We start from the raw sequence: 14,615 nt of genomic DNA on the forward strand, positions 1-14,615 counted from the left end.
CAAAGTAAATAAGCCTACAAGATTGTAAACAGGGAACCAGAGACAGCAATTGACAAATGAAGACAACTACTTACAAACCAAAAAGAGGAAAAAAAATCTGTGTCATTACAGAACTTCTAGATGGTAGGGAAGTCAAGACATCTACCAGATAGAACAGACTGTTCTAAACTTGGGAAGAAAACTATAAATCATAGGGTGACCTTAAAAAAAAAAAAGTAAACCTTCACATCAAAATGAAAAAGAGGACCAGCACAAATATTTAGCAAATACTAAAACAATAGCAATGGAGGAAGTGATAACATGATTCATAAACAAAATGAAGCTCAGCATAGAAAATTGTAAGGAACAAAGAAATCGACACCGTGAAAAGCACATAACAAAAATGACGGCAACAAATTCATATTTGCTGAAAATTACATAACTGGCCAGGGACTTATCTCTAAGAGTTATAGAAAACTCCAGTGCCTCAGCACCAAAGGAATTAACAATCCAGTTGAAAAATGGTCAGAAGACATGAATAGACACTTCACCAAGGAGGATGTTCAGGTGGCCACAAAGAGATGCTCACAATCATTGGCCTTCAGAGAGATGCAAATCAAAACAACAAAGAGATACCATCTCACCCCAGCACTGATGGCAAAGTTCAACGAGATAGAAAATAACAAATGCTGACAGGGATATGGAAAGATTGGGACTCTCATACACTGCTGGTGGGACTGTGAAGTGATACGACGACTGTGGAAAGCAATATGGTGATTCTTTAGAAAGCTGGAATTGAAAATACCTTATGACCCAGCAATCCCAATACTAGGTGTATATCCTAGAGAGGTGAGAACCAGAACAGGAACAGATACATGCACACTCATGTTCATCGCAACACTATTTACAATAGCAAAAAGATGGAAACAACCTACATGTCCATCAGCGGAAGAGTGAATGACCAAACTATGGTACCTACACATAATGGAATTCCATGCAGCACTAAAGGATAATGTAGAGTCTGCAAAACAGTGCATAATATGGATGAACTTGGAGGACATTATGCTGAGTGAAATAAGTCAATTACAGAAGGACAAATATACTATTAGTTTGTTGATGTGGAGGGTCAAGGAAAGGTTTATATATGGAGGGAAACTTTCTTTATTGGTTACCAGGGGTGGGAGGGGAGGGAAGGAAACACTGCAAGGAAAAAGAAAAAAAAAGCATTGACCCCATGCCATTTTAGTTTGTGTGTTTCATTATACATAAATTATATCTCAGTAAAATGCATTAGAAAATATTAGTTGCTAAGGAGATTAAAAAATAAACTCACTATAAGTTGGAGCTGACTCAGGGGAAAAAAAAGTAAAGGTCTTTCATTCTTTTAAATTTCTACTTTTATAAGTATTAGTTAAATCTAGGAAGTTAAATTTACATTATTGATTTATTTGTTAATTGTGTGTGTGTGTGTGTGTGTGTTTTAAATTGTGATTTAGGTGAAAGTTTATAGAGCAAATTCATTTCCCATACAACAGGTCATACACGTTTTGTTTCATTACGTTGACTGCAATCCCTGTAATGTAACAGCTCTCTTCTCACTTCTCCCTGTGGTTACCCTTTCCCTGTGTCCTTCTTTCCTGTGCATTCCTGCCCTCTCAGGTATCTCCCTGTGCAAATACTGCCCTTCTCGTCTCCCATAGATGATTGTTCTAAGGAGTGTAGATGTTCACCTTATACACCTGTCTGTTATTTTGCTGGAAGCAAAGCCATGGGGAATGAGTTCAATTCCAGGCTTGAAAAGTAACTAGGGGCTATAGTCTAAAGGGTTTCACCAGGCTCTTATCAGACCAGTAAAGTTGGTTTTGTTTTGGTTTTTTATTGATTTTGATTTTTGTTCCACATTTTTCTCCCAGTCTATCCAACATCTCCTATTTTGATCCCTTTCTAAGTGGTTGACAGTGGTAGCTAGGCATTATCTCATGTTCTTAGTATCAGGGTGATGTAGGCTGAGGTTCCCATGATCCACTAGTCCCTTGGATTAACAGTTTCCATGTGTTTTTGGTTCTCTTCATTCGTCTTTGCTCCAGATAAGGAGAAACTAGTTGTTGCATCTTAGATGGCTGCTTGTAAGCTTTTAAGACCTCAATTGCTACTCACCAAAGTAGGATAAAGAATAATGTTTTTGTGTAGTATGTTATGCCAATTGAGTTTGGTGTCTTCTGTGACCATGGTCCCAATACCATGGACCCAGTCACTAATTCCTTCAGGGTGATTGGCTGAGGTTAAGAGTTATCATAACTCCCCTGTTACCTATATTATATATATGGACTTTCTTTTAGCATGATATAAGAATACATACATATAGATGATATGTAGAAATATCATCTGCCAAACATATATGGTCATGGGTATATTTCCTTTTGCCTAGACACCCGTGATCATTTAGCCTGTCTACCTACGTATCCACCCATATATTAATGTTTCTTATTAAAGACTGCTGGTGGTGTAGTGCCAAAGGCATTTGACTGCTAACCAGAATGTTGGCGGTTCAAACCCACCAGCCATTCTGCAGAAGGAAGACTGGGCAATCTACTTCTGTAAATATTTACCACCTGGAAAACCCAAAGGGGATCTCTATGAGTCAAAATCGACTCTGTGGCAGTGAGTTTGATTTGGAATTACTGATAAATTAGTGTTATGTATGTAAAAGTGCTTATCTTTGCTGTCTTGTACTTCTGTGTACCTCTCTGTGTCTTCCTTTTCCTTGGTGGTACTGTGTTGGTTTCTCACTGTTAGTATGCCTTTCCCTTCATCAAAATATGTATTATTTATTTTTAACCCTTATTTACCAATGGCAAAACAAGCTTTACTGGACTTTTTTGAGCAGAAAACATACACCTTCTGAATGTGACAGTAGTAGTAAACCAAATCATGACAATGGAAGTGATTTTAAAGAGATGCAGACCAAGAGTTTTCACATGTTTTGTTGGGAAGCATTTTTCCTCCTACATTGAGTTCAGTTTTAGCCTTAATTTATGGGTAAGTGGTAAAACCACAGTGGGTTACTTGCTAAGGTTTACTGGCTAATGCCAGAATACTCCTTAGAAGCAGGGATGGTGATACTCTCATGTACTTTGGGATATGTGATTGGGGAGGACCAGTCTCTAGAGGACATCGTGCTTGGTAAAGTACTAGCAGTTGTTGTTACGTGCCGTCGAGTTGGACCCAACTCATAGCAACCCCTCCTTGGGTTTCCGAGGCAGCATCACTATGGAAGTAGATTGCCCAACCTTCCTTCCGAGGAGTGGCTGGTGGGTTTGAACCGCCAGCCTTCTGGTTAGCAGTCAAGTGCCTTAGGCACTACACGACCAAAGCTCTGGTAAAGTAGATAATCAACAACAAAAAAAGATAGATTGATACATTGGCTGCACTACGTGGCTCATACATAGCAACAGTTGTGAGAATATTGCAGGACCAGGCAGTGTTTCATTCTGTTGTACACAGGGTTGCTTTGAGTTGGAAACGACTCTGTAGCACCTAAGAACAATAACGAGCTAATGAAACAATAAAACCATCAAAATTTAAGTGACATTTACATTCCTGGTAAATCTGTTCAAAACCAATGGTATTTTTTTTAAAAAAAAGAATATTAAAACATGTATTCATTAGTGCTTTGTGAGTTTCCCAGAAAGTCTCACTTGATGTTACTAAGAATAAAGAAACATACAAATGACAAGATGAAACACATTTGGTTTGAAATGTTGGATTTATCTCCAGCAAAGGAGGTAGTTCTTATATCACTTTCCCTTGATACCATAACTTGAAGTATTTAGCAAAAGGCTAGTGATACAGAATACCAAAACTCTAGGACCAGTAAGGATATCATAGGAGTTTTTGTTGCAATTGATGACTACACAGATTTTGCTCATATGCCTATTATATGCAGGAATAATTTCTTTTTCATCTTAATTGATGACAAACACATCTTGCTCTAAGGTGTGTAAAACTTCTAAGGATTACAGTATCAGTGAGCATCGTTTAGAGTTTTGCATCATGTGGGAGTATCTTCTGTTTGTGCAGAGGTGGTGACAGGAAAACATGCTGGGGCTTGTGCCTACTGTAAATCGGTATACCACTTCTTTCCTAAGGAACCCTAGTGGTGCAGTGATTAAGTGCTCAGCTGCTAACCAAAAAGGTCGGTGGTTCAAATCCACCAGCCACTCTAAGGGTCTTGCTGTGTTGGCTGAATTTTAACAGTGCTTTTTATATCAGGTGAATAAACTAATTCACTAAGAGTGTGAATGCACTGTTGTTGTTGTTGTTATTTGCCGTCGAGTCGGCCCCGACTCATAGCAACCCCTCCTTGGGTTTCCGAGACAGTATCACTACGGAAGTAGGATTGCCCAGACTTCCTCCTGAGGAGTGGCTGGTGGGTTTGACCGCCAGCCTTCTGGTGAGCAGTCAGGTACCATAGGCACTGTGCTACCAGAGCTCCTAATTAAATGATAGTTAATTGGATCATGAACAACTGTTACTGTAGGCTGTGAGGTACAGTGGTTTTCAGAGGGACATTTTCATTCAGAAGTATTTGAACTTTGGGGTGAACTCGGTGCTTTTACAAGATCAGAAATCAGATTGGTTTTTAGGATAATATGAGTTAGACTTATTTGTCTGATAGCTTCTTACTGTTTTTTGGGGGGTGGGCAATGATCTTAACCTTCCCTTCAAGAAAGGAATATAAAATATTTTTCAACGGAAGATAAGATCAAAAGACAAAAATAGAAGTTAGAAACTTGGGGGAGATAATTCTACAGATTGTTATGTGTTCCATAATAATATACTAATAGTTATCATTGAAGTAGGTGGTGATCTTGATATTATACATTTGCAAAAAATTATAATCAAATAACTTACAAAGTTGATAGGACACTTTGGATTTTATTTTCCATCAAAAGAAAATCCATGTGTAGTAAATTCATAGATAAGGAATTCATCTTTTTCACCAGAAATTATTTTAGATTTTACTGTAACTGTTGAATAAATTATTGGAACTGGCTATCAATGAAGGATTGAAGACAAAATTGGGAAAGTGTCTTTTTGTCTTTTGGATAAAAGTTAAAAATGAATAACCTGAACTGACTGAAATTGCTTTAAAATCTCTCCTATTCCTGTCAGTATGCTTCTTTGTGACTAGTTTCTATGCTATGAGTGCTGTTCAACAAACAATAATTTAGATATTCATTATCCCACATGAGTAGTATTGTCATCAGTCCAACCTAGATTAGATAAATTAACAAGTTTGGTAGCTAGCCTCCAAGATAGCCTACAGTGGGCCCGTGTTAACACCTTTGTGTAATCATTGTTTCCCACACTGCAACCAAGTTTGATCCATGTGACCAATAAAATAAGGCAGAAGTGATGTTACTCCACTTCTGGGATTAGGTTGTAATAGACACTGCAACCCCTTTCTTGATTCCTGTGTCATTTTCTCTTTAGGATCACTTGCTTTGGGGGTGTAGTGAACAGGCCATTAGATAGGCCCACATAGCTGGTGAACTGAGGCCTCTGGCCATCAGCTAGTGAGGCCTTTTGCTGTCAGCCATGTGAGTGATTTTAGAAACAGATTCTGCAACCCCAGTCAAGCCTTGAGATGATTGTCGCTCTGACTCATACCATGACTGAAATTTCTTGAGAGACCCAAATAATCTGTCTCTGAATTGCTGACAGCAGAAACTCTGAGGTAATAAATGCATTGATTTGTGCCACTAATTTTTGGGGTAATTTGTTATATAGTAAAGGGTAACTAATGGGTAACTCATTAACTTCATGTAATTTGTTACATGAAAAATTTTAAATATTGACATATATGCTATTAGTGTACAGTTTGTGAATGGGTGTTTAATATTCAGAATTGCTATTTCACTCATAACTTTTGAGTAAATTAGGATTTGTGGAATGACAAAAGTTAGTGAAGTAGCAGTTATTATGTAATTATTTTTTCTATGTTTATTCTGATTATCTTTATTGAAATGTAGTTTTAAGAGTTTACATCTAATAACACATTTAGACTTCTATTTTGTATGTCCATTTTTATTTTTTTCAGTAGTTCATTTTTATTCGATTTTGCAAAAGTATGGTTTCATGATGACTTGACATTTAAAAAGAAAAGAAGAAGATAAAATGATTCTTTACCACAGATAGTCTGGATTAGGTCCCCTGTCTTAGTTCTCATGATACCTTATACTTACCTTATAATGATTATATTACTTTTTAAAAAATAATTGGTTAAACTGCTGTATGGAAAGTGAATTTGCTCTGTAAATCTTCACCCAAATCACAGTAAAAAAATAAAAAATAATAATAATAATTGGTTAGGTTCCCTGCTACATTGAAAGTTTGTGAAGGTTAGGTCCATGTCTGTGTTTGCTGTTGTATCTTCAGAACCTTCCACAGTGTCTGATACTTGGCACGTACTCAGTAGATGGTGGTTGAAATAATAATTGTTCCTTTAAAAACTTTTCATTGTGTTGGAATAATGATAACTTCTACAGTTGTAAATAAGTTGTCTACTAAAACCATACCCCGTCAGGAATGTTAATTGTTTAGGGTGAATAGAAAATATTCTTGGTGTTCTTTTTACTACTAGGAATTTTTATAAAACGTGTTTGTTTGTTTGTTTCTATAGTACAACCACTGTTTCTGAAGAAGATGCCTCAAGTAGATATCCACGACCAGATAGAAGTGGGTTCAGTAGATATAACAGGGATGCAAATGTTTCAGGTAATTTGGTCTCAAGCAGCACATTGGAAAAGAAAATTGAAGATCTTGAAAAGGTATGAATTACAAGTTATGTAAGATATTCTGTTAAAATTATTACAAGATTTTTTTTTTTCACTTTTACAGCAGCTGAGAGAGAAAAAGCAATTGAAGTTTACAGGAGGAGAGAATACCATAAAGTGGAGAAAGAATGAGGGACACTAGTGGTAGATACCATCAGTGTTAATCTGATTTACGTATATTGTTAACCTATGTCTCAGTGAGTCAATTCTGACTCATAGTGATCCTATAAGACATGAGTAGAACTGCCCCATACGGTTTCCAATGCTACAGTCTTTACGGAAGCAGACTGTCATACTTTCCCATGGAATGGCTGGTGTTTTCAAACTGCTGACCTTTCAGTTAGCAGCCAAATGCTTACTGCTGTGCCACCAGGGGCTCCTTGTTGCAGGTTTAAATCACTGTCTTCTGTGTATAGTTTCTAGACACAGGGGCTAGGCATTTTTGGACTTCCTTAACATATTCGTATTCACTTCTATTGATGCTAAAACTTTAGAAATGGAGCCAATTCTTTACTTTTAAGTATTTTAATTGGAGACTCCCATTGTGCCAAATGTTATCGCTAATAAATTGGAAACAGTCTCTGCCTTTAAAATGATTAGAAGTCTGAGGTGGTAATACATACTACTGTGTGCTTATTATATTTTCTGCAAAGAGTATAATTTAATAGGCTTACCTCTGGATTCTGAGTAAGAGCCACCTTTGGTGTTGGGACCAATTTTAAGGCCAAGCCTGTTTAGAATTATCTTTGAGAATAACTCAAATGAGTATCAGCACAAATTAATTAACCATAAAGGTGTCAGGTTCCATAGACATTCATCCCTTAAAATTAATAATGGTACTGAATTACTTTCTAATTGTTAAAAATATATTTTGTTTTACTGAATTAAAGTTATTCTCTATGATATAAAGGTTATAAATAGAAACATTTTATATTACAATTATTGTTAGGTCACTTCTAAGCTTTAACACTGGTTTTTACTTGGAATTGAAAACTTGTAAGATTATGTATTCTTGGGAGTTCCTCAGAAAGGCTCTGGATTTCCACAAGAATTTGGATTGCATTACAGGCAGTCTCTAGTTTACAAGCTTCTTAACTGACAGTTCTTACTTGCCCTTTAATGTTATGCAAATTTGCCCTCACTTTCAAACGACTCAACCAACTCTACTCCAACAAATTCTTCATTACAATCATCTTCACTTGCTACATGTGCAGCTGTTAAATCATTAAAAGGCTTTGAGCCTTTTCTTGCACTAAAGGAAGGCAGGGTAAGAATCATTTGCACCTGTTTCGACTTACTTACAAATTCCACTTAAAGACTTAAAGATATGGGAGCGATCTTATTCGTAACCTGAGGACTACCTGTAATTGGCAGCAGCTAATTAATGAAGGTGATTTGCCGCTTTCTTTGAGTGGATAGTAGGAAAGGAGACACATCTGGGCAACCCCTTTCCACTTTTCTTCCTTTTGTCCCCAGGATGGTTGACCCAGCCCATGGTCCTGAAATATGTTGCATTGTTTAAACAAAAAAGTTTTTAAATTGCTAATCTAATCAAAATCCTTCATTTTATTCATTGTCAGCATTAGAGCCTGAAGAAAAATTAAGGACCATTGTTTTTCTGTCTGGAGTTCTACTGAGCAGTCTCCTTTTCTTAAGCTTTGTATATTTAAATAAAAAATTTTAATTTCCTTACACAGTATATTATCCATATAATATGTTGCTCATAATTAATGGTAGTGATAAATAAGCTAAAGAGGATAAATCATTGAGTCTATTAATGTTTACTAAAGACTTGTGTAAACCTGTATTTAATCAAGAACTACCTTACAGTTTCTATATCCCTCTCATTCCCTTATTCTTCTCTGGGGTAGTTTCCTCCTTCTCTCCCTAGATACCTTAAATAGTTCATTGAAAATCTTCATATATCTAAGGTACTTCACCACAGTTGGTAGATGTATGCTTATGCCATTTAAAGAAGGTTATAAACAACCAGTTACTTCCCAATTAATACTTCATAATTTTCTATACCAGGAAGTAGTAAGAGAAAGACAAGAAAACTTAAGACTTGTGAGACTGATGCAGGATAAAGAAGAAATGATCGGAAAACTCAAAGAAGAAATTGACTTGTTAAATAGAGTAAGTATTTCAGTTCCATGGTTTCATCTTTTGTTGGCAATTGGATCAAGATGTATATATATGAGAATTTAATTACTCTGTTTTTTGTTAATGAAATAGTAATTTGAGCCCACATTTTGTTTCATCAGCTAATTTCCTCTGGCTGATTATCCATTTTAATCACTTAATTTTGTTTTGAGGATTGATTGATGAATACATTTGTTCTGTGTTTTGTTAAAATTGGGAAGTGACAGGTAGCTTGGTCATCCATACACAGAATTGTCTCTATGAAGAATTAAAATTGGTGCCTTCTCTCCGTAAAAATTCCAGATGTCTTTGGGTCGGTCTTCATCTCTTTTTTGCCCAGTTACATTTCTGCATCGTGAACTTCAGGTTTAGCCTTACTCCAACTCTGTATTACTTGGGTAGTTCTTCCTTTTGTTTTTTTAGTCCCTGAATTTATTTGCTGCTTATGAAGCAGTTATTAGTGCTAGGCCATACTTAGGTAGTGGTGAGATGAGCACAGATTTCACAGTTTTCCTTTTTAGAGAGTTTTTAGATAAGATGGAGGAAAGGAATATGTTTGTTTCAGGGAAAGGAGGATCAGACCTCCAGTCCAGCCTTTAACCAGGAAAGAAGAGAAAGCAGAGAGGCTTCATTATGTACAGACCCTAATAAAGCTCTAAGACATTACCCACAGGTTATCAATTAGGAAACTGAAACTCAGAATTGAAGTAACTTTCTCATGGTCATGTGTAGTAATTACTTAGTAATTGGCTAAGCCAGTATTTGACCTCAGATATTTGTTAAGTCTTAATTTGAAGCTCTTTCTATAGTTACGATGGCCTTTTGTGGTGTTTCAAAACACAGGCATTCATATATTAGCACTGGAATTTGATTTAATATATTCTATAAATATTTTCACTATCTGTGATTTATTAGCAATGTGGACATTGAAAAAGAGTAACAAAGCCCTTGCTTTTATAGAATTTATAATTTGGTAATGATGCATGAATATATTTTATCATTTTATTCTAAATCTTTGGTAGATTTCAGTTATTGTAAGTTTAGGAATCTTGTAACCTTATCCCATGGCACACACTATTTCTCTCCTGGGTTTATAATCTGTTGGCAATGGCCACACAGAACTCACAGACAGTACTCAGGATTATAGGGTTCATTAGGGAAGTAACAGGTTTAGGTTTAATTAGGTACACCCAGGATACAGTTCTTTGATCAGGACAGCCTCCTTTGAGCCATAATTGTAGGTATACCTCTCTTTGGCCCTCAGCCCCTTGGCCTGGCCTCTGCTCTGTTCCAGAAAGTGTTACAACACTCTTAGCTCTGCCAGTAGGTGCCCACAGAGGCGCCCCACCTCTGCCGTCCCCTCACCCAAAGGTACTCAGCTTTCTTACTCTGTGGGCCAGGAAACAAGCTGCTGTGTTCATCTTGGTTCTACTGCTTCTTGCTGTCTCTCACCATCTAAGCAGAATGTTACAGTTCTATCTATCTGCTGTGTTAGGGAAGTTCAAGGCAGGGATTTCCAAAGGACACACTCTACTTCTGGCTCATCTATCTTGATGGTAATGAGATCCTGCTTTTTGCCTCTGGAATTTTAAAGCTAGCAGGATGGCAAAATTGACTAATCCCCCCCCATTAGGGTTCCATACCCCTTATTTCCATGGTCTCACTCCCACAAGGATGCCATGTGCCTTATTTACATTATTAACAAGTTATCCAGTAAATACCTCACATTTCCATAATGTACCTTGAAATATGTTTCTTATAATTAAAATTCATAGTGGATTTTCTTAGTATTACCAAATGATTGTGTATATGGTACTAGTATTAATATGGGGAACATAGAGCTGGAATAATATGCTTTGAAATCTGGAGGGTGATTACCTAGTTTAGTGATTTTCAATTTTTTTAAGGTCTGAAATCTTTCCCACAAACAAAATATTTAAAAGAAAGCCCAACATGTAAACTGACCTAAATCGGCTGTCTCTGTGCCAGATCCCTTATTCTGTATGCCTCATTTCTATCACCTCCTCAGATTCTCCCCCTACAGGTACATTGTTAAAGATCACACATAGAGGTAGGAGTATTCAGAATTTATACTAGGATTTCTTGATGCCCAATTCTGTTCTGGCTTTTCTTGAAAAACTGAAGACCAACTAATAGGACTATTCTTTACATTTATGTACCAACCACTAATGCCAAAGATGAAGATATTGAAGATTTTTACCAACTTATGTAGTCTGAAATTGACCAAATGTGCAATCAAGATCTATTAATAATTAATAGTGATTGGACTGTGAAAGTTGAAATAAACAAGAAGGATCAGTAGTTGGAAACTATGGCCTTGATGATAGAAATGATGCTGGAGATCACAAGATAGAATTTTGCAAGACCAAGGACTTCTCATTGCAAATACCTTTTCAACAGCTATACACGTGGATCTTGCTAGCTGGAATACACAGTAATCAAATCAACTACACCTATGAAAAAATACAATGGGGAAACTTAGTATCATCAGAACAAGACCAGGTGCTGACTGTGTAACAGACCATCGATTGCTTATATCCAAGTTGAAGAAAATTAAAACAAATACACTAGAGCCAAAGTACAACCTTGAATATATCCTACCTGAATTTAGAGACCATCTCAAGGATAGATTTGACACATCAAACAATAATGACTGAAGAGTAGATGAGTTGTGAGTTAACATCAAGGACATCCTATATAAAGAAAGCAAAAGATCATTGAAAAGACAGGAAAGAAAGAAAAGATCAAAATAATGTCAGAAGAGACTCTGAAACTTTCTCTTGAATGGAGAGTAGCTGAAGGAAGAAATGATTTAGTAAAAGCTGAACAGATTTCAAAGGGTGGCTTGAGAAAATAAGTATTACAATGAAATGTGCAAAGACTTGGAGTTAGAAAAGCAAAAGGGAAGAATACGTTCTTTCTCATGCTGAAAGAACAGAAGAAAGAATTCTGTGCCCAAAAGATTGAATGATGCAGGAAGCATCAAAAGAAAATCAAAGGAATACACAGAGTAACTGTACTAAAAAGAATTGGCCGATGTCCAGCCTTTTAAGGAGATAGCATGTGATTAAGGACTGATGGTATTGAAGGAACAAGTCCAAGGTGCACTGAAGGCATTGGTGAAAAACAAGTCTCCAGGACTTGATGGAATACCAATTGAAATGTTTCAGTAAACAGATGCAGTGATGGAAGTATTCACTTGTTTAGGCCAAGAAATTTGGAAGACAATTACCTGGCCAACTGACTGGAAGAAATCCATATATGTGCCCATTCCAAAAACAAGGTGATCCAACAGAGTGAGGAAATTATCAAACATCATTAATATCACACACAAGTAAAATTTTGCTGAAGATAATTCAGAAACAGTTGGAGCTACATGGACAGGGAACTGTCAGAAATTCAAGCTAGAGGACGTGAAGCATTCAGAAGAGGATATAGAACAAGAAATATCAGTGTTGTCAGATGGATCTTCTTGGCTTTATCGGAGAACACCAGAAAGATGTTTACTTGTGTTTTATTGACTATGCAAAGGCATTCAACTGTGTGTATCATAACAGATTATGTATAAATTGCAAACAATGGGAATTCCAGAATACTTAATTGTGTTCATGCACAGCCTGTACATAGAGCAAGAGAACAAGGGGATACTATGTGGCTTAAAATCAGGAAATGTGTGCATCATGGTTGTATCCTTTTCCTGTATTTATTCAGTGTATATGCTGAGCAGATAATCCAAGAAGCTGGACTATATGAAGAAGAACACAACATTAGGATTGGAGGAAGACTCATTAACAACCTACAATACGCAGATGACACAACCTTGCTTGTTGAAAGTAGAGAAGACGTGAAGCACTTAGTGATGAAGATCAAAGACTACAGCCTTCAGAATGGATTACACTTTAGCATAAAACAAAAATCCTCACCACTGGACCAGTAAGCAATATCATAATAAACAGAGAAAAGATTGAAGTTGTCAAGGATTTCATTTTGTGGGGATCCACAATCAATAGATATGGAAGCAGCAACAAAGAAATGAAACAGCATTTTACACTGGGTAAATCTGCTGAAAAAGACCTCTTTAATGTGTCAAAGAGCAAAGGTATAACTTTAAAAACTAAGTTGCACCTGACTCAAACCATGGCACTTAGAGTCACCTCATATTCATGTGAAACCTGGACAACAAGGAATAAGAAAGACCAAAGAAGAATTGATGATGTTTAATTGTGGTGTTGGTGAAGAACATTGAACATACCATGGACTGCCAGAAGAATGAACAAATCTGTATTGGAAGAAGCATAGCCAGAATGCTCCTTAAAAGCAAGGATGGTGAGACTTTGTGTCTCGTACTTTGGACATGTTATCAGGAGGAGCCAGTCCCTGGAGAAGGACACCATGCTTGATAAAGTTAGAGGGTCAACAAAAAAGAGGAAGACCCTGAAGAAGATGGACTGACACAGTGGCTGCTGCCATGGGCTCAAAACAGTAAGGACTGTGAAATGGTGCCGGTGCAGGCATTGTTTTTGATGATCCTATATATGCATTAAAAATACAAAGCTATGAATCAAAACTGACTTAGCAGCACCTAACAAAGATAACATCAACTTGAAAACCTGAAAGATCTCACAGAAGTTGGTCTTCATTTGCTCTTGGTAACAATGAGGAGTTGAATAGTGGCTGCTTCTTCAGGTAGAACGTATTCCATCTATAGTCGTTTACTGAATTTGCTTCATTTTAAAATTAATAGTTTGATTGTATAAGTTATTTTAAAATGCATATTTAAAAAAAAATTTGTATCTCCTTAATAATATTTGTCTTAATTATTTTAAAATCTCATATGTTATTTTCCTTGTTTCCCTACAGGATTTAGATGACATAGAAGATGAAAATGAACAACTAAAGCAGGAAAATAAAACTCTTTTGAAAGTTGTTGGGCAGTTGACAAGGTAGAAGATTCAAGAAACACTATGGAAAAAAAATTTTTTAAACTACTGATTGAATGTTATGGTCAATGCTAGGACAATATTCCTATGCTGCAATTCATTATAATAACTAAGTTTGTATATTTATTTCTAGAAAACTTGATGTTTATTTTCAAAATACTTCTTTTTCATGATTAGTTTCAAACAAAGTATCCACCTTGTATTTCACAAATAAGTAGCATCTTTCAGTTATTAAAATGATAGGTTATGCTTTTTATGGTTTTGTGTGGTATTCAAATAATATATGGTTTAAAGTCACAATCATTTAAATATATTTTATCTATGGTAGTACATTTTTTCCTAAAGCAATATGCATAGTCTTTGTTTACATGAATCCAGAGGTTTCTTGGAAGTTACTTGCAAATACCTTTTTACTGATGCGTACCACCTTTTATGTGTTGATGACTTATTCAGAGTCTTTGTCTACTGTCATTTATTCTTTCAACTTATTTTAAGTGATTTAGAATTCTAGAATCACACTATTTTGTGTAACAGTTTTTAAAGGAAAGCTATTAGAAAAAGTCACTTAATGTGCATTAGTGGGCTAAATATAAATTTAAAAGAATACTTGAATTGTGCTATAGTACATGAAAATTTACTCTTGTATTTGAATATTAAAATCACTTTAACTTTTGAAAAAAAGTTGTAACTTTAA

The 14,615-nt window shown here is 36.0% G+C and overlaps 1 protein-coding gene across 1 annotated transcript in view; it reads left to right on the forward strand.

The window, feature by feature from the left end:
- The window catches only part of PAWR (pro-apoptotic WT1 regulator), a 213,344-nt gene extending 199,416 nt beyond the window's left edge, over positions 1–13,928 (forward strand). Inside the window, exons 4-6 of the mRNA XM_007947551.1 lie at positions 6,665–6,812; positions 8,850–8,954; positions 13,842–13,928. Of these exons, the coding sequence (XP_007945742.1) occupies positions 6,665–6,812; positions 8,850–8,954; positions 13,842–13,928 (340 nt within the window). The remainder of the gene's footprint in view (positions 1–6,664; positions 6,813–8,849; positions 8,955–13,841) is intronic.
- The last annotated feature ends 687 nt before the right edge of the window (positions 13,929–14,615 follow it).

The sequence above is a fragment of the Orycteropus afer genome, unplaced genomic scaffold (genome assembly GCF_000298275.1).
Source record: "Orycteropus afer afer isolate SDZICR_OR568_19922 unplaced genomic scaffold, OryAfe1.0 scaffold00190, whole genome shotgun sequence".
Taxonomy (NCBI): domain Eukaryota; kingdom Metazoa; phylum Chordata; class Mammalia; order Tubulidentata; family Orycteropodidae; genus Orycteropus; species Orycteropus afer.